The following is a 19,086-nucleotide window of genomic DNA, read 5'->3' as shown; positions in this document are numbered from 1 at the left end:
ATTTTATAAAATATTTTACACTTAGACAATTAGTTAAATGATAATGAGGCTGTTTTAATCAATTTATTTTACTACTAGTTTACTAATCAAGTCCTAGCTTTAAAAGCCAAAACTAACGGAAAAACCCGCCAAACTGCCATCTCCAGCCAAGACGCCAACTTTTGTTGTGGTTGGTTGCCATGGAATCCGTGTGTAAACAACGCACCTGCATTTAGGAATTTCTACCAACTATGCAGGATTAGCCAATTCGACTTCTGCAACAATGAGGGGCGTTCTCAAGTGGCTGGAACGCATTGAGTTCCCCAATAGCAAAGACAACGAGATCAGGTAAAACTTTCTCATTCGTGGAAAACAGCAACCTGTTGCTCGCTATAACGCCATAACGGTAATCGGAAAACCCAATTTTCCAGTGTCCACAATGTGTGCTACGCACCCGATGGCAGCCAATTGGTGGTGGCTGCGGGGGATCGGTTGCTCATCTACGATCCAAACGATGGCTCCTTGCTGAACACCTTAAAGGCGCACAAGGACACGGTCAATTGTGTGGCCTACTCGCGGGATGGCAAACGATTCGCCAGCGGAGCCTCCGACAAAATGGTCATCGTGTGGTCACCGCAGCTAGAGGGACTGCTCAAGTATTCGTGAGTCGCCAGCATACTTGCAATAAATTCCAGTTTATCGTAGTGATTAAATATAATTTCATTCATAGGCACGGTGACTCCATACAGTGCATGAGCTTCAATCCTGTTTCGCACCACCTGGCTTCGTGCTCCTTGTCGGATTTTGCCTTTTGGTCGGCCGATCAGAAGGCGGTGCAGAAGTACAAGATATCCGCGCGTGTCAATGGCTGCTCGTGGACCAATGATGGACAGTACCTCATCCTGGGCCTGGCCAATGGCACCATATCCATTAGGAACAAGTTGGGCGAGGAGAAGGGAAGAATCGATCGGCCTGGTGGGCCCAACAGCAACGTCTTCAGTGTCCAATGTTGTCCGGCCAGCGGCCCTGGCAGTGTGGACACCATTGGTGTGGTGGACTGGAGCCAAACGCTATCCTTTCACACTCTGAGCGGCCAGATGATAGGCAAGGAGCGAACCCTGGGCTTTGATCCCTTGTGCCTGCAGTACTTTCCCAATGGGGAGTTCTGCCTGGTGGGCGGCTGCACCGGAGGTCTGCACTTCTTCACCAGGGAAGGCATTCGGCTGGGTACGCTGGGCGATACCTTTGACACCTGGATCTGGACAGTCGCCCTACATCCAAATGGCCAATCGTACACCATTGGCTGTCAAGATGGAACCCTGGCCTGCTTCAACATTGCGTCTAGTACCGTGCACGCCCTATACCGCGAGCGCTATGCCTTCCGGGAAAACATGTGCGACGTGATCATTCAACACCTGATCTCTGGCCAAAAGGTGCGCATCAAGTGTCGAGATTTGGTTCAGAAAATAGCCATCTATCGGAATCGACTGGCGGTTCAGTTGCCGGAACGTGTGGTTCTCTATGAGCTGAGCTCTGGAGAGGATCAACCCATGCACTATAAAGTGCGCGAGAAGATCCAGCAGAAGTTCGACTGCAGCTTGCTAGTGGTTTGCGGCCGTCACATTGTCCTGTGCCAGGAGAAGCGTCTCCAATGTCTGGATTTCATGGGTGTCCTGCAGCGAGAATGGATTATGGACTCGTTCATACGATACATCAAAGTTACCGGTGGCCCTGTGGGAAGAGAAGGGCTAATGGTGGGCTTGAAAAACGGCCAAGTGTTCCGAATCTTTCTCAACAACTCACTACCGCTGCTCATCACCACTGCTGTGTCTGCGGTTCGCTGCCTGGATATCAATTCGAAACGAAGCAAGATCGCAGTTGTGGACGATGTGGGTCGCCTGGTTGTGCGGGACATAATCAACGATACAATTCTGTACCAGGATACGGGTGTAAACAGCGTCACTTGGAACACGCACCTGGATTCGATGCTCTGCTATACCCACACAACAGGCGGATTGAGCGTTCGGGTGGGGAATCTGCCGCCGAGGGCACCACAGAACATGCATGGCGTGGTGGTGGGCCTTTGCGGAGCCACTGCCTTCTGCCTGCGCGGAAATATTATGCACAATACGCCTTTGGCTCTTGGTTCCACCATGTGGCAGTTCATCGAAGCTGGATTGTTTGAGTAAGACCTATTCCAATTCTGCTTGGGATCTCCTAATAAAAGATGTTATATTTTATTTCAGCGAAGCCTACCAGGTCGCATGCCTGGGCGTGACCACCAGCGACTGGGAGGGATTAGCTCAATCCGCTTTGGAGGCACTGCACATCAATATCGCTCGCGATGCCTACGTCAAAGTGAGGAACCTTCCGTGGCTCAAGCTCATCGGCGAGCTACGAGATCAGCAACAGCGATCGGCGGTTCCTAAGGAGGTGCTTCTCGCAGAGAACTGCGCCTTTGCCGGCAAGTTCAAGGAGGCAGCTCGTCTATTTCTCAAATGCGGCCAGTCGTCAAGAGCACTTGAAATGTACACAGATCTACGCATGTTCGATTTGGCCCAGGAGTATATCAAGGACGGTACTGAACAGGAGAAGAAGGAACTGGTACGAAAGCGAGCGGAATGGGCCTATTCGGTGAAGGAGCCACGAGCTGCTGCGGAACTATTGCTCTCAGCTGGCGAGAATCAGAAGGCAATTGATATTGTTGCAGAGCAAGGATGGGCCGATGTGTAAGTAAATCAAGAAAATGTACACATATCGTTTTTTATAAACGTAACTTCTTTTAGGCTTTACGATATCGGACGACGACTGAGTCTTACGGAGCGCGATGCCCTGGAATCGGTGGCCCAGAATCTAAAGACCCTCAGAGCTCTTCCCCTGGCTGCTGAGATTTTCAAGAAGCTGGGCGATGAAGCCCAAGTGGTGCAACTGCACATCGAGGTACGCGACTGGCCGGAGGCTTTCCGTTTGGCGGAATCGCTGCCGGAACTCCTGCCCACAGTGCACTACCAGCATGGGCAATGGCTGGCCGAAACGGATCAGTTTATAGAGGCGCATCAGGGTGAGTTCTTCACTTTTGTTTGGTTTATTTAATATAAAAGTTGTATTTTTCAGCCTACATAAAGGCAGGACGCACCAAGGAAGCCAATCGTTTGCTCAAGCAACTAAGCAATACGGCCATCGGCGAGGAGCGCTACCTGGATGCGAGCTACTTTTATTGGCTGCTGGCTAAGCAACATTTAGATGTATATCACGCCAAGGAGTACGTAAAATATTTCGTTCAGCAAATTTGTTTAATTTATAAAACTTGTACTTTATAGAGAACAAAATCCTGTTGATCACCACCTTACGGAGTACAAAAATCATTTACGTGTTGCCAAGGTGTATTATGCCTACAGTGTCATATACTCTTATATGAAAGAACCCTTCACCACGCATTCCCCAGTTAGCCTATTTAACGTAAGCCGCTTTATACTAAACGAAGTGGAGCACAAAGGTGTCCCCAAAGGTGTCAGCATGTTGTAAGTTAACAGCTTAAATCGCAAAAGTAGAATGTGGATGAATGAGATCCTATCTTCCAGTTCGGTTCTCTTCACGCTGGCCAAGCAAGCTAAGTATTTGCAGGCCAACAAGTTGTGCCTTCTTATTAACAAGAGACTGCAGTCTTTAAAGCCACCAGCTGGAGTCCAAGAGCAGATTGATGTGAGCAGTCAAAACATTAATAACCATCCAAGTGATATGCTTATAAAGTGTCTTTTCAGCTAAATTTCCTAAATAGCAAGGCTTGCAAAAGTGGCTTCAACGATCCGGAGGAGCTTTTGCCACTTTGTTACAAGTGCTCCAACTACAGTCAACATTTGAATAGCAATTGCTGTCCCACTTGCCGGCAGGATTATATTTTCTCTTTCGTTTCCTTCGGTATGGAATTTTATCTATTAGCTTTGATATCTGCTAATATGATGTCTCTTTTTAGAAATTCTACCCCTAGTACAATTTTATCCAGAAGTGGACATATCTGATGCCGAGGCGGAGCGCTTGCTGCTGGCTCCTGCTAAGCACGCCGAGGATTCGGATCCATTCAACGAGGATGTGGCCAGTGCATTGCCGTTGAGCTTGGATCGCAATGGCCTGCGTGCCATAGATCCCAATCATGTGCTGATTCTTAAACGGAGGGGAAAGAATGTGCGGAATGTGTATTATCGTAATATATTACCCGATCTTCAGGTTACCTATTGTCCTCAATGTCTGCTGGTAAGGTTAACCAAAACCCATCATTCCATTTCGTATAATTAGTAACCCTTTTTAGCTGTTCTATGCGGAGGACTTTGAGCTGCAAGTGCTGCAAAAAGGCCACTGCCCCTTTTGTCACACATCCTCCGAAAAGCTGATGGAAGACTTTTGAAATTGATATAAGAAGTGTGTGAAAATATATAATTTCCGTCCAAAACTGTACAAATAGGAACTAAACGCAAATAAATACGGTGTTACGCCCAGGTTTCCTCTTGATATCGTCGCTGCTTTATCATTAGTTCCACGTAATCGGCATCGCCATTTAGTATCTCGATAAAGGCCTCTTTGACAGACTTTGGCATATTATTGGAGTTGCCAGCCACGTAGATATAGGCATTCAGGTCTTTTATAAGCCTCGCCAGATGGGCAGCATTCTTGGCGATTAAATTCTGGACATAGACCTTCTGATCCTGATCCCTCGAGAAGGCAGTATGGGCCTCTACCTGTTTCGCATCGGTCCAGGTGGAGAAGTCATTTCCAAAGTGGAAGTCGGCAGCCTTGTTCCGACAGCCAAAGAAAACAACCAAGGGACCAATGGTGGCACCTTTTGATTGAGCATATAATCGGTTTTGGATAATGCTACGGAATGGAGCGATGCCTGTTCCAGGTCCTACCATTATAAGTGGTGTACTTAAGTCCTTCGGCCACACCATGGTTCCTCTCTTGACAACTCCCCTCAACTCCGTGCCCGATTTCAAAGTCTTCAGCCAGTTGGAGCATAAACCTAGACGTAAAGTATGCATTATGGTTTTATACTCCACAACGGCCACCAGCAAGTCCAAACTTAAGGCGGAAACATCAGAGGCAATGGAAAAACTGCGTGGCTGGATCAGTGGCATCATCTCAAAGAGCTGTTGCAGAGTTAAGCTAGAGGTGGCGTGCCGGAAATCCTCCAGAACCTCCAAAAGATTACGACGCGGCCTGTTCACATAAGCCACTAAGTCATCGATTCCCTCCGCGGAGGAGAATTCGAGCAGCTTTTCCTTTTCCATTTCATCGCCGCAATTCTGTGCTAGTACCTCGAGGAAACGTTGCCGTGGCTTAGCACTCAAGTCCCAAACGAATTTGGCGGCCTGGAGGAGACTTAAGGGATTGGAATAGGCTATGGGAAGGGGCATATCCCGATGGGCGCTGGATACCTCCACTACAGTGCTCTCATCGAAGTTCAGGTTGTGTTCGCGGACAAGGTCGAAGAATGTTTGGACAGCATCATCGCTGTTTTGCGGCTGAACATCGAGAACATCGCCGGGTTCCCAGTCAAGATCTTCTGCCTGACATTGCAGCCTTAGGAAGCGTACATCCTGAAAGTGATCCACCGCCGTTGTTCTTTGGTTATCAAGAATTTTGAAAGAGTGGGCAGTTTGTTTTTGGCTCCAGAGCAGATTGTCCATCGGAGCAATTTGGGAATCCGTAGGCAGCTCCTTTACTGACCACTTTATAATAGTTTGGTGGCTGTTGCTAAGTTTACTTTCGTCAAGACCGGAGATGCCCTTCAGAGCTGTCCACAAATCCTTTGTCCAGCTAAGGGATACACCCAAATGCCCGTAGTCATGCTGATCATCACACAGACCCACTGGACACACGGAACTGGCTCCCAGATTCTGTAGTCTCTTGCTCAGTTTCTTGGCGGCATAGTTAAACTTCGGATAGCTTGAGTCCCCGAGTCCAAGGCACGCGAACTGCATGCCTTGCAAGGATTGGGCGGGTAAGCTGCGCTTCAGAAGAAATCGCCAGGCCAGCTTCATGTTGTCCGGCTCCACTCCGTCACCCGTAGTGGCCACCACAAAGACCACGAGGCGCTCCTCAATAAGTTTGGTCATATCGTACTCGTCGAAAGGCAGCACGGGTCCTTGGAAGCCCAGCTGATGCGACTCCCGCCAGATCTGTTCCGCCACATCCTGGGCGGTGCCGGTTTGACTCCCGTAGAGCACTAGCAGCCGCATTTTCTACAATTTAGAATTTTTGAATAAAATTTACTGATTACCGTATTTATGATCTATCATATGTTACAATTTGCGCATAACAGCCTGGTGCTTAAACTTAACAGCACGCTGTTAGCCCTACCAAGCTTTGCCGCCAGATGTCGCACTTGTGTAATGTAATAGAAATTACGGGTGCCAAAATACCGAAATAATTGAAATTGAACAAATTCTATTAACGTTGTTGTAGCTCTTCTTCTTGTTATTCGAATAGTGATGAGCCTAAAAACATCGATAGTCTTAAATGTGGATGTATCGCCACCTCTAATAGAAACGCTATTAAACATATTGCATTGTTTTGCGTAAATAAAAGTAAGTTTCGCATGCAATGGCCTCGAAGCAGCAAATCAATTCACAGCTGAGCAAAAAGTTATCCTGGCTGTTGCGGCACGGTGCGAAAACGGAGGGAATCACCATCCGTGCGGATGGATTCGTTAGCGTCCCCGATTTGCAGAAGCACCCGCGCTACATGTGTTTTACCTTGGACAAACTGAAGGAGATTGCCGCCACGGATGCCAAGCAACGATATACTCTTCGCTGGAATCCAGAACTCGGAGTCCACGAGATTCGCGCCAATCAGGGACACTCATTGGCGGTGGTGGAAGGAGAAGCTGGCGGTCTCGAAAGTATTACCCATGTCAGCCAGGTACCTCTGGCAGTTCATGGCACCTATTACAGACATTGGGAGGCAATTAGGAGCCAAGGCCTAAGTAGGATGAACCGCAACCATGTGCACTTTGCATGCAGCGATGAGAGCAATTCCACTCTGAGTGGATTCCGCAGCGATTGCCAGATTTTGATATATCTAAACGTGGAAAAGGTGCTGGCGGACGGCATACCCATCTATCGATCCAGCAATAATGTACTGCTCTGTCCGGGAATCGAAGGCTTCATACATACTTCCTACTTCCAGCGTGTAGTGGACAGGAAAACGGGGCAACCCTTACATATTGAACATTGTTATTGAATAGAATAAACCTAGTCGTAAGCAGTAATTAAGACGGATTTTTGCAGAAATGCCGGCCTCTGCCTCGGAATCAACTTCTCCGCCTGGGGATGGTGACGGTAATCTTGTGCTTTGCATGGTATGCGCTGCCCCCTTCCAGAGTATGCAGGATTGCCTTGCCCACGAGCTGCTCAAGCATGCCAGCAAGCCCCAGAAGCAACTGCGACAGCGATTGAACGCCATAACCAAGATATTTAACAGCGCACAAAGCCAATCCGAACGCCATGAGCTGCAGGAGGCTCTCGAAAAGTCCAAGCCCGGCGGGCACTTGCACACCGTATTGAATTTCTTTGCTATTGATCTCGAAAAGATGAAAACCTGCTTCGGGCACGTCCGCAACTGCATAGAGAAGGAGATGAAGGGCAAGGTTAGGGTGTTCCCCTTTGGTTCACTGGTTACTGGTTTAGCATTGAAGGGTAAGTGATCATCAGTACAAGAAAAGCACATAATCCGAATCCTTTTCCTCAGAGAGCGACATCGATTTGTTTCTGGAGCCCAACGGCAACCAGCCACCATTGTTCCATAAGCAGCTATACAACAAGACCACACACTTTTTACGCAGATCCAAATGCTTTGCGGATGTCTTCACCATTCGTCATGCCAGCGTGCCCATCATTAGATGTAAGCATCAGCTCACAGGACTCAACATAGACATCAATATGTCAAAGCCGAATGGCACATATAACTCCCGATTTGTGGGCGAACTGATGCTTCGCAATGAGCGGATACGCGAGCTCAGCATGTTTTTGAAAATCTGGGCCAAGAAGCTAAAATTGATTAGCCATGGCGGCATGACAAGCTATTGCTTAATATCCTTGATCATCGTAAACTTGCAAGTGAATCGAATAGTTCCATCCATCAAACAGCTCCAGTCACTCTGTCAACCGGTTATTTTGTCGGGCGTTAACTTTGCCTACAGCCTGGACCTAACGCCGCCGATTACAGAACGGCTCACCACGCTGGATTTACTTAAAAACTTCTTCATATACTACAGCACTGTCAACTTTGACAAAAGTTTATTGAGTCCGTTTCTGGGCGGCTGTGTGGACAAGGAGACAACACTGGGCATACCGGGAGGATTTCCCGAGTACGATGAGCAACAGAAGCTCGTGCATGATGCAACAGGTGCGCCGCCAGACGCTTTCCAGCTGGATAGAGCCATGTGCGTGCAGGATCCCTTCGAGCTGAACCGCAACGTGGCCAAATCAGTGTCCATTTCAAATTTATTTTACTTCAGACAATGCCTTGTCCTGGCTGCTCAAGCATGCAGCGATCAGGAACTAACTTCGCAACCAGAGAAGCTATACGACTACCTATTATTTGGCCTGGCGGATAAGTTAGTAGCCGACAAAATAGTGGCAGACAAAAGATCAGAGAAGGCTATTCCGCGAAAGCAACAAAAAATGGAAAACGTCGATGGGCAACCGCCAGTCGTCGAAAAAACACAAGAAACAAAAGTCGGCGAAGTCGGAGTGTATAGAGCACCGCTCTTAGAGCGATCCCACGTCATCACGCCCACCACAAACGATCTCAAATGTCTGCGCTCCGTTGTGCTGGCCAACAAAACAGAGAATGGTCAGGGCATATACTACTACTGGTTGGTCTGCTATGTGGACACCATTAAGGATGTGCTAACCCAACTGTATGCTTTGAAAGTTGAACTTAAGGAATCGGAGGAGCCGAAACACTACAAGTGGCTAATCAGCATTTCTTACGACACTTGGACAGGACGCACTTTCCAGCGTGGCGCCGGTCAATCTTTCTTCGCCCACCAGTTGCAGCAGACGATTGAGTTTACGAAGACGAGAATGGGAAATCCGCAGTACGCAGTCAATTTGCGCGGCTATTTCTCGCTGCAGGCCAGCGAGGATTACAAGGAGTTGCGCCTGGATGTGCAGCCTCTTCAAGGAGATGATCTCGGACTGCAGCGCAATAGTCCGCTGACAAGGCTTTTTAAAGCGTTTAAGAATCTCTTGGGCAACTATAGTTTCAAAGAGAAGGCCAGCACCTGGAAGTTTTGCGCCACGTCCGACCAAATCTGACAATATAACCATGTCTAATATGGTTTATTTACATACTTTTCGAATTCAATGCCAAATTGAAAACACACCTTAATGACTTACACTTTACATACATAAATTTATTTGAATTTACAATATCACTATAGACTAAACTAATACCTTAAATTATAAGTGTAACGACTAATCATATGTAAAGTTGACTAAACTATTTCTTGGCAAAAGTCTCTTGGAGCAGGGAGAAATTATTTACAAGGGCAACAAACAAAGTATATTTAAATCATTTACAAGGGTGTCTGAAAGTCCCGAAGAATATTAAAGAAGTTATAATTGTGTAAAGTATTCACAAAAGTCTTTGAAGCGTAGGGAGCTAAATTTTGAGTATACTTTTTACTGGGCTAATCCAGATACTTTTGGGCATAGAGAGAGGAAGAATTTCTATTGTATAGTATTAAGTTAATTGTACTTTTAGATCGTAATCTGAGTAACGGCACTTGGGCACTAGCCTTAGTTATAATCCTGATATATCTATCCCTTCTTCTTTCGGCAATAACAATATTTTTTGGCAGCGAAATCATTCATGCAATCCGCCTCTCCGCTATAGACATTCAATCGGCTCACCGATCCGGTCACCTTTACGGAGTCATCCGTGTGATTGTGTCGCACCGTGGCTTCATACTGGCCCTTATTGGGCGACGTGACGAAGATCAGTCGATAGGTGTGCACCTCGTCCGGATCGAGGGCGTTGTGATGCGCCCGGAACGCGGATTTGATGCTGTGCAGGGAGAGAGGGGCACAAAGCTTGGCGAAGGTGCCGTTTCGGAACTCGGCCACATAGTTGTTGAGATAGCTGACCACACGCTTGCCGAGCATCCGCGACTCCTTCGAGGTGCTCGAGATGGTGTCGTATTCCCAGCAGGTGCACCAGTGATCCGCGATGCCCACGTCGGAGCAACTCCTTAGCGGCGAAACGGGGGTCAGTAAACTCTGGCATTGCGGGCAATCGGGTGCCGGACCCAACGACTCCATTTCGGCGCGCCCAGACATGGCCAGTATGTGCTTCATGGTCAGGTGGAGGTCGTAGGGCGTGGTCAGGCGATTCCTGTTCAGCTGGAGGCTACGCACAAATTCTGGATGTGAGCGACGCAGGTGTTGGGGTAACCAAATAAAGATGGCCGGCAGGCGTTCCTCCAAGTGACCCGACCAGGTGGCCCTCGTCGGTCCGAACCGCATGCCATGATCGCTGAAGAACACCACCACCGTGTTCTCCATGGTGCCCTGGCGCACCAGCTTCCGCAGATACTCCTCCATATAGCTGTCCATGCTGCTGGTCTGCGAAATGTCACTGTGGCTGTGCGTGTTGGTCCAGAAAAACCCAAAGTACGTCTCGTTAAGGAACCTCCTGGTGAACTCCAGCCCATAGTCGTACACATGCTCCGCCGCCGTCAGATAGCCGAGGCAGTGCACCAGACCATTGACCGTCGTGTGATCCAGCTGCGATTCGGCGGCGGAGAGATATGGCCTCAAGTAGTAGTCCGCCGGCGGATTCTTGAAGCCCTTCTTCAGGTAATTGAAAGTATTGATCTTGACGGCATCCTCCGCGTAGGCGGTCACGTAGCCCCTCTGCTGGTACTGCTTCCAGATGTAGTCGCACTTGTCCAGGCCACCAACCACGAATGGCGAGCACGCGTGCATGGCATTGGGCAGATTGTAGCCGGTGACCACAGCCATGATATTTGGAAATGTATTGTCGTCCACCTGGGGACAGGATGTGGATAAGAAATCACAAGTCTTTCCATATCATGTACCAGTCTCACCTTATTATAGCCCGCCAGTTCGAACCATCCATTGTCGTAGAGATACTGAGCCGTTTTGGGCATGGCTCTGATAAGATTAACACGGGAGATGCTATCGATGCCGAGCATCAAGACGCTCGGCGGTCTCTGATAGCCCTTGGCGTCGGCCTCGGACGCCATTCGTAATCGTTGCTGCACTACCTCCTTGACGGGAACCATCGCATGGCCATTGATATAGATCTGACGGCCACCTGAATCGCACTTAACGATGATGCTCTCGGCGGAATCGGGCAGCAGCATGCTCCCCTTGAAGGTTTGACACTTGGTGTACTTGACCTTCATCTCGTCCACCCGCTGCACCGCCATGTAGCAGCAGTGGAGCTGCTTGCCCACCGCGTAGCGACCGAAGGCAGCTCCATCGATGCTGAGCAGGTACTTTTGGGACTTCGCCTCGAATTTCACCTGCGTCAGGGGCGGCAACTTCTGGCAGGACTTGTATTTGATGCGCTTGAAGTGCCGCATCACCTCGTTCTTGTAGGGATCCACCTCCATGATGCGGCAGGAGTTGCTGTACACAAGGAAGCCTTTCGGAACAGATGGAATGGTCTCAGTAATGGGCTCACGTTCAACTGGACGGGTGCAAGCACAAACATAAGGTGGGAAAAACAAAAAGGGAATACCCAAATCATAATTACTGGCATGCAAAATATAGAAACCAATGCAAAAAGAATAAAATAACTATGTGCTCATTCCATCGGTGAACTCACCATCCATCACCGTCGATTGATGCTGCACCGTGACGTAGTTATCCGAGCGCAGGACATCCAGATCGAGGACATTCACCCAACCGGTCCTGCCGATCAGAAAGTAGCAGAACGTGAAGGAGACCAGCAGTCCGAGCACCGATTTCCTGCTCACCGGAAGTGGTCGGTGCTGGATGGCATGGAGCACTCCTCCTGCCCGTCGGGTCATGTGTACTTCCGGCTCCTCCGACTCTGAGTTGGATGGATCCAGCAATAGGCGTTTCTCTGCCATGTCATTTAGGCTCTCGTCTATGCATAATCATAAATCAAATCACTTAGTTTAAATCAAACCGACTGACTTTATTGGCAAACTTAAAATTTAACTCGAGCTACATTTAAGTGAACGTAAATTACCTAAATTACTTTTGTTCAAAAGACTGCTGCTCAAATTTATTTTATGCACATTTTTATTCTAAAGAAATGTTATTATTTGGGTTTAAAATCGTTAAAGAAAACAGCTGATCGTAAAAACTTTCGCTGCATTTGCAGAAAGTCACGCTAATTATAATTAAAAATACACATGTTGAAAGCAAAGTGAGCAATAGATAACGCTAAAGTCGAGTGTTGCGGCTATAAGATACCCATTACGCAGATGGTGAAGCGATAGAGAGATTAGTTACATACAAATGCAAGTAGAAAAGCGAGTATACAAAATCAAAACAATATTCAAATGTGTGTGAGTAACAGTTGCGTTTCCTGTTACATTCTGTTCAACAAGTCTAGCATACCCTTTACTCTACTAGTAAAACAACAAATGAACTTGTATTTTGTAAGCTAAGTAAGAAAGACTTATGTATTTACATAAGTTAAGAATTCGCGACAACTAATTAAAAACTTTTGATTGACACATACCTTTTTTATGATTATTGCAGTGATTTTAGATTCATTGGCGTATTATTGTCGTTTTCGCAACTGAAATTGAAGTACAATGCATATGTAAGTAGCTGACGGATGCAAATTTTTTCGTTAGCTGGAAAACTCATTTTCCACTTATTACAAAGGTCAGTTTTCAGTGTCGCATACATTTTCCCTGTAAACAATGAATAAATTATGTGTATATTTCTTTTTGCAAAGCTTGCAAAAAAAAAAGAATATGATACTGCTGATGAGTTTATAATTGGCGAATTCCGGAACTTTGCATTTCAAAGCTGATTTATAAATTTATTTTTTTTGTAGTTACTCTCCAGAGTAAATAATCTTTTGATTTTTCGTTTTCAATAGCTTTCAGTTGTATAATATATATATAGTTTGAGTTCATTAGGGATTTAGTTGCATTTATTTATAGATATTAGGTACTTGTTTGTGTATTAAGGGATTATAGATGTATATTCACACATTGTTTGTTTTTCAACGATTTGCACTAGTTTACATTTTTGTTTATTGTTTATAATACACGTGCAGATTTCCGGTTCAATAAACGTTTAAATACGAGTATCGCACTTAAATACACTTTCCTATTCAAAACATTCAAAACTTTTAAACCACTCTGTCCTTCTTAAATGTTTGTTTTGTTTTGTTTTTTTGCCAGCCAACAAGCATATAAATAACATGTTGTTTGCCAACCTTGGATGGGCGCATTTTGGGGGGTGCGAAAAGGGGTGGCGGCCTGCGAATTCAATTAATGGAAATGCAACGTCTGCTAAGCGCCAAGTACATCGTTCTGCCAATCTGCTAATCTTTCGCCAGCGGTCCGAGCACTATGACGACGGAATCGCGAATGCGACTGTTGCCCAAGCACAGAAATAGGTTTGGGTATGGTGGTGGGTTAATGGGTATCTGGTTGGGGGTGGTCTCGGGGGATCTTTGCGGGGTCTGGGAGCCCGAAATGGGGAAATAGAGCTGATGATGCCACATGATGGATCTGTGATTCGCCTTCGCCAGTGCCGCGATTATTTCATCGATCACGACTCGGAACGACTACGATCATTAGTTTTCACTTTTTTGCATTTTCTCATGTGGCAAACACATTGATCAGATATTTTGTTGTGTTAATCCATGACACGTTTTCATAGCTGTCTAAATATAATTATGCGATATTCATGCCCAGCACTGGAAGACCAGGTGTAGTTCGGCACTAGGCAAATGATTGCAGCTAAGGAATTATTTTTAATTTTACAATGTTATTTCTTATAATTTTTCTCTCTTTTTTTTAACTTGAAAACTCTTGATTTTAGATTTAATAACTTAACAGATGGGTCCCAATCAAGAATAAATATACTTTATCCTTCCTGCTACATACTTTTCAAGCCATCAGTATAAAATTAATATAATTTTTGAATGTTAGAATTCCGAGTTCTGAGATAAGGGCACTCATATGTAGCAAGTTCCAAATAGTGTGGGTTTGCAGATATGGGTTCTGTGTTAAATAAAGCCAGTTTTGCCCCTATTTCAAACCATGATAAGTGCTTAGGGAATTTTCTTGAATGACAGGAAGGGCGATAACAAGTCGTTTCAAAAACTATTCATATTATTAGATTTGGACTGCATTTTGTTTGTATTTTGCCAGCTATCAAATGTCGATTATGCCCCATTTTACAACTTCTTCGACTGGGGCGTTTGCTGTATTTAGCGGATTTCATCTAATTGAATCGAAAGTTCGGCTTGAACAATCATTTTTAAAAATTAGCGAAGCAGCGACAAGTCTGACATTTAAAAACGACATTAGTTTGGCGTGGCTTTTCACGAGTTGCCATGCATCTAGATAATGCATTGCATTTTAATGGCAAATGCACTTGGGGCAGCCATTCAAAGGGGCAATACTATATAGAAATAATAATAATGAAGCTATGGCTGCATGGGCGAACGGGGTGAAGGGCGAACGGCGTGCTGTGGGATCCGGATACGCTGCAGGACACGCGGCGAATGTGTGAGTGTGTCGAGGACACTTTGCGGTGGTAAAAATAACACATGCAATGCAATACAACGCACATGTATATACAACTCAAAAAGGGGTATGGAAGTGGGCGTGGACTGGGTGGCATACTATGTCAAGTTCCATTGAAGCGAACTGCTTCTGCTGCAGCGTCAGCGTAAAATTGCAATCGTTTTTCGTCGAGCACACTGCCTACAGATACGGATACAAAGCTTACAGATACACAGATACAAAACAGGGACGCACACGGATACACACACTCGCGCGCAAATGGCGAACTTTTCCGAACAGCCTGGGCAAGGATTCATCCCAGATTTGGGCCACTCTCATGTTCACACACTCACATTTATCAGTCGCCGCCATATGTACATCCCCATTGATTGCAGCAAATGTACAAATATTTGCAGTCTGATTGCAAACGAACGAACTCGGCACTGTGCGCGATTGCGACTGAGGTCCTTGCTGGCGGAACGGATAACGCGATACAACTGAGCGGATGTGCGACTGCCAGCGAGCGGAGACCCACGACGAATGACGAACCGTTGCCGACGTGAGATTTTTTACACCCTCCCTGGGTGGCAGCAGCAAGAACAACATGAGGCAGCCGCCACTGGCAACTACAACAACGCGCAACAGCAGCACCAGCAGGCCATACACTGAACAAAATCAATAGGCTGGTTTAATGAGCATAAATATAATCGTATGCCTTTCGAAAATAGAGCAGAGTAATGAAAGGAACTTGTCGTCTTTAAATAATAGCAGAAGTCCAATTACTCAACTATCAGATACCCAGTATTGAGCTAATGTGGAAGAAACTTCAACATTTTTTGGCATGCATAGTTTTTTACCGAATTTAGCAAACTTTTTACCACATTTATTTAATTTCTCTGGTGACAAGTGGCTTTCTTCGCAGGGGAGCAATGTTTGAAAACGCGCCTTTTAAGATAAGAGTTTTAATCTGTAGAATTAGTTCTCCTTTGTTCTACGAATCGTTGAATTCTTCAGAAATGGAATCAAACATTGATAGGTAGATAATGCTGTTTCAATGTTTGCTATTGGACGCCTTTATCGAGCACCTTTAAAATTAAAACATTTAATTATACCCGTTACTCGTAGAGTTGGAAGAGCTAGGAGATACGAATTCTAAACATTCCATTTCTTTAATACTCTTAATCATGTGATCTTTGTAAATAACAACTTAGATAATAAGAATAGTTAAAATTATACCGATTAGATTAGGTTGTCCAAGAAGGATAATAGTACGCTAGTCCATTAAATAAATTAATTTCGTTAAGCAAAAACAAAACCTTCCTGTACGAACTACACACTTAAAATTAAAACATTTAATTATACCCGTTACTCGTAGAGTTAGAAGAGCTAGGAGATACGAATTTTCGATTTATTTTGTTTTTTCAAGTGCATGTGCAAATGTTAAACGGCATGCGTTGCACATTCGCGAGTGCTGCCTGAAAGTATGCACTGTTTATTGGCGAAATGCCTGCCGCACAGTTTGACACAAACTGAGTTTGCGCAGTTTGAAAGCCGCTGACGAGCGGAATGCGAATTCGAAATTTGTGAGCTTTTTGCTTCGTGGAGAGTTGTACATGCTTCGTATTCCACGAAACAAAGCAGAAAAAGGGAAAAGCTCTTTTTTTCCCCTTATTACTTATTTCACGAAAAGGAGAATAAAACGGAGCACTTTTTGTTGCTCTTTCAAACACGTGGATTTTAAAACCATTAGTTCAATGGATAATTCAATTTCAATTGTAAATAAATTACACCTCTTGACCAAGTTTATAGAGGCCGGCCAATTTGACGAGTCAGACCGTAAGTCGCGCAAATATATTGGTCTGATGATCAAAGATTTGGCGGACTGCGTTTTGAAATCCGTGGCCACAACACCGACACCGACGACTCCGATCAACAGCGCCACATACACCAACCCGTCGCTAATTGGAGCTCCACTTCCGCCTCCGCCGCCGTACCCTGGTCCTCATGCACTGGTGACGTCCAACATTTTGTTGCGTACCGCCAGTCCCCGCCAGACCGTACCCCCGCCACCGGACAACGACGAGCAAGGACTCATCGGATTTGGACTCCGGACCCACGATGAGAACGGTGCAACCGTTATATCTGAGAACAACCATAATATGTTTGGGAGGAGCAGACGTCAGTGCAGGAATTGCGGCTTGATAGTAAGGCTAATTATCCCAGCAAACTTTCCATTTACACTTACATTTAAATTTATACAGATTCCACTTGGGCATTCCAGCAGATCCATCAAACGAGTTGCCGAATAAGTTTATTGAACAATTAAAACAATAATAATAACAATAAATCTAAATCACACACGACAAAAACAAAATCGAACGTTTGTTTACTACTTCTTCGCGGGTATTTTCCGATATTGATATCGATATCGATGGTGTATCGATAATGGTTCGAAAAACAATGCATATCAATACACCAACGCCAATTCAACTTGCCAAAATGTTTATGCCTAATAATAAGATGTCGGGAAATGAAATAGTAAGTGCGTTATAGGCCATACTTACACTTTAATTTATTTAATAAATACAATAAAATGATAAATAAAATATAAATATAAATTTAATATAATATAAAATATATGAAAAGAATAATCGCGGTGCACAGCACTACAAATTAACTAATTCCGTTTCCTAATGCTATATTTAAAGCACTTAAACTTGAATCCGTACGACTCCTATAATCTATATAAATAAAACAAAATACAAATACCAATATCTAATCTTTTCTAATTGCAATCACTTAAGCTACTGAAAGTGTCGCGAATATTTACAATTGTCATATATAGCTAATGAATAATCTATGAACTTCTGAATGGGAAAAACACTTTGAACTTGTTTTGATACTATATTCACATCCGAAAGACATTGTAAATATTTAAATCTAATCAAATGTTGCCTGTTTTTGAATGTTTAGATAAGATGGCCAGGGAATCGTAAATTAAAACAAATCAGTTTTGGTACATTAAATTGATATTAAAAATGATTAAGAAAAGTAATTATTTGTGCCACTCTGTACTTGGTTTTTCTATAAAAACTATTATGAATAAAGTGAATTCTGGGAACAGCAGTTTGTACCTATCATACCACTTTTCAAGCCATTTATTGTTAAGTAAATAAATCGTCTAATGATAACAACCGTAACTCATAATTGAGTCATCGCATCTTGAAAGTTATAGATAACGATTCTATATTAACCATCGTTTTGCTGTAATTAAAGTTTAATATGAATTTCAGCCTAACGGATTTGTTATCTCATTAAAACCCCACACGGCTCCATTCATGAGCACTTTTAGCCAAGTTGGACTTTTAATAATATATTACCATTATACTTTATCGGCTGATTGTCGGAACGGGCATTTTATATGACCCACCACCACCTAGCCAGATACGATTCAGGTATAAATACTCCGTGGCCATTCGCAAGTTTCCAAGCTTTTCCAGCAACATGAAAGCATTCATATCTATCCTGGCTTTGGCTGTGGCCTCGGCCTCAGGCGCCACCATGCCCCGTTCGGCCACCGAGAAACTGACCCCAGTCCACACCAAGGACATGCAGGGTCGCATCACCAACGGCTACCCGGCGGAGGAGGGCAAGGCTCCCTACACCGTGGGTCTAGGCTTCAGCGGCGGCTGGTGGTGCGGTGGTTCGATCATCGCCCACGATTGGGTGCTCACCGCCGAGCACTGCATCGGAGATGCTGACTCCGTGACTGTCTACTTCGGAGCCACCTGGCGCACCAACGCCCAGTTCACCCACTGGGTTGGCAACGGCAACTTCATCAAGCACACATCCGCCGACATTGCCCTCATCCGCATCCCTCACGTGGACTTCTGGCACATGGTGAACAAGGTGGAGCTGCCCAGCTACAACGATCGCTACAACGACTACAACGAGTGGTGGGCTGTTGCCTGCGGCTGGGGTGGCACCTACGACGGCAGTCCCCTGCCCGACTACATGCAGTGCGTCGATCTCCAGATCATCCACAACTCCGAGTGCTCTGGATACTATGGAAGCGTGGGAGACAACATCCTCTGCGTCAGGACTCCCGACGGCAAGTCCACCTGCGGTGGTGACTCCGGCGGCCCCCTGGTCACCCATGACGGTACCAAGCTTGTGGGAGTCACCAACTTTGGTTCCGTCGCCGGCTGCCAGTCGGGTGCTCCCGCTGGCTTCCAGCGGGTCACTTACCACCTGGACTGGATTCGCGACCATACCGGCATTGCTTACTACTGAACGACTGTATCTGATTAAAAAAAAACTTCTTGAAGCGTAAATTTAAATTTTTGTACTTC

The 19,086-nt window shown here is 45.5% G+C and overlaps 7 protein-coding genes across 11 annotated transcripts; 5 read left to right on the top strand and 2 right to left on the bottom strand.

Moving 5' to 3' along the window:
- Positions 1-99: 99 nt before the first annotated feature.
- Positions 100-4,485, top strand: LOC6737279 (intraflagellar transport protein 122 homolog). The gene is made up of 11 exons (XM_016169943.3): positions 100-327; positions 411-641; positions 710-2,164; positions 2,226-2,708; positions 2,766-3,040; positions 3,094-3,241; positions 3,300-3,500; positions 3,561-3,681; positions 3,741-3,897; positions 3,953-4,230; positions 4,286-4,485. The coding sequence occupies exons 1-11, from the start codon at positions 263-265 to the stop codon at positions 4,379-4,381; spliced, it is 3,510 nt and encodes a 1,169-aa protein (XP_016030996.1). The 5' UTR covers positions 100-262; the 3' UTR covers positions 4,382-4,485.
- Positions 4,397-6,420, bottom strand: LOC6737278 (NADPH-dependent diflavin oxidoreductase 1). Its single transcript, XM_016171104.3, has 2 exons — positions 6,280-6,420; positions 4,397-6,215 (listed from the first exon to the last, which is right to left on the bottom strand). Exon 2 carries the CDS (start codon positions 6,210-6,212, stop codon positions 4,464-4,466), a length of 1,749 nt encoding a protein of 582 aa, XP_016030995.1. The 5' UTR covers positions 6,213-6,215; positions 6,280-6,420; the 3' UTR covers positions 4,397-4,463.
- Positions 6,421-9,614, top strand: LOC27207993. Of its 2 annotated transcripts, XM_039293492.2 has the most exons (3): positions 6,421-6,560; positions 7,263-7,670; positions 7,723-9,614. In XM_039293492.2, exons 2-3 carry the CDS (start codon positions 7,265-7,267, stop codon positions 9,294-9,296), a joined length of 1,980 nt encoding a protein of 659 aa, XP_039149426.1. In that variant the 5' UTR covers positions 6,421-6,560; positions 7,263-7,264; the 3' UTR covers positions 9,297-9,614. The 2 variants fall into 2 exon arrangements, with proteins under 2 accessions (XP_039149426.1, XP_044778848.1); XM_044922913.1 differs by lacking the exon at positions 6,421-6,560 and having other exon boundaries at positions 7,150-7,670.
- LOC6737277 (tRNA 2'-phosphotransferase 1) lies at positions 6,559-7,215 on the top strand. Its single transcript, XM_002084081.4, has one exon. It carries the CDS (start codon positions 6,577-6,579, stop codon positions 7,213-7,215), a length of 639 nt encoding a protein of 212 aa, XP_002084117.1. The 5' UTR covers positions 6,559-6,576.
- LOC6737276 lies at positions 9,374-15,297 on the bottom strand. 4 transcript variants are annotated; one of them, XM_039293491.1, is made up of 5 exons: positions 14,855-15,297; positions 12,724-12,783; positions 11,836-12,120; positions 11,090-11,697; positions 9,374-11,030 (listed from the first exon to the last, which is right to left on the bottom strand). In XM_039293491.1, the coding sequence occupies exons 3-5, from the start codon at positions 12,101-12,103 to the stop codon at positions 9,801-9,803; spliced, it is 2,106 nt and encodes a 701-aa protein (XP_039149425.1). In that variant the 5' UTR covers positions 12,104-12,120; positions 12,724-12,783; positions 14,855-15,297; the 3' UTR covers positions 9,374-9,800. The 4 variants fall into 4 exon arrangements, with proteins under 4 accessions (XP_039149425.1, XP_016030991.1, XP_016030992.1 ...); XM_016171102.2 differs by having other exon boundaries at positions 15,088-15,297; XM_016171103.2 differs by having other exon boundaries at positions 11,090-11,652; positions 15,088-15,297.
- Positions 15,298-16,394: 1,097 nt separating this feature from the next.
- On the top strand, positions 16,395-17,250 carry LOC6737274. The gene is made up of 2 exons (XM_016169944.3): positions 16,395-16,938; positions 16,996-17,250. The coding sequence occupies exons 1-2, from the start codon at positions 16,489-16,491 to the stop codon at positions 17,041-17,043; spliced, it is 498 nt and encodes a 165-aa protein (XP_016030988.1). The 5' UTR covers positions 16,395-16,488; the 3' UTR covers positions 17,044-17,250.
- Positions 17,251-18,202: 952 nt separating this feature from the next.
- LOC6737273 (serine protease 1) lies at positions 18,203-19,068 on the top strand. Its single transcript, XM_039293715.2, has one exon. It carries the CDS (start codon positions 18,239-18,241, stop codon positions 19,025-19,027), a length of 789 nt encoding a protein of 262 aa, XP_039149649.1. The 5' UTR covers positions 18,203-18,238; the 3' UTR covers positions 19,028-19,068.
- Positions 19,069-19,086: the final 18 nt, after the last annotated feature.

The sequence above is a fragment of the Drosophila simulans genome, chromosome 3L, assembly GCF_016746395.2.
Source record: "Drosophila simulans strain w501 chromosome 3L, Prin_Dsim_3.1, whole genome shotgun sequence".
Classification (NCBI taxonomy): domain Eukaryota; kingdom Metazoa; phylum Arthropoda; class Insecta; order Diptera; family Drosophilidae; genus Drosophila; species Drosophila simulans.
This window is presented reverse-complemented; position numbering and strand designations above follow the sequence as displayed.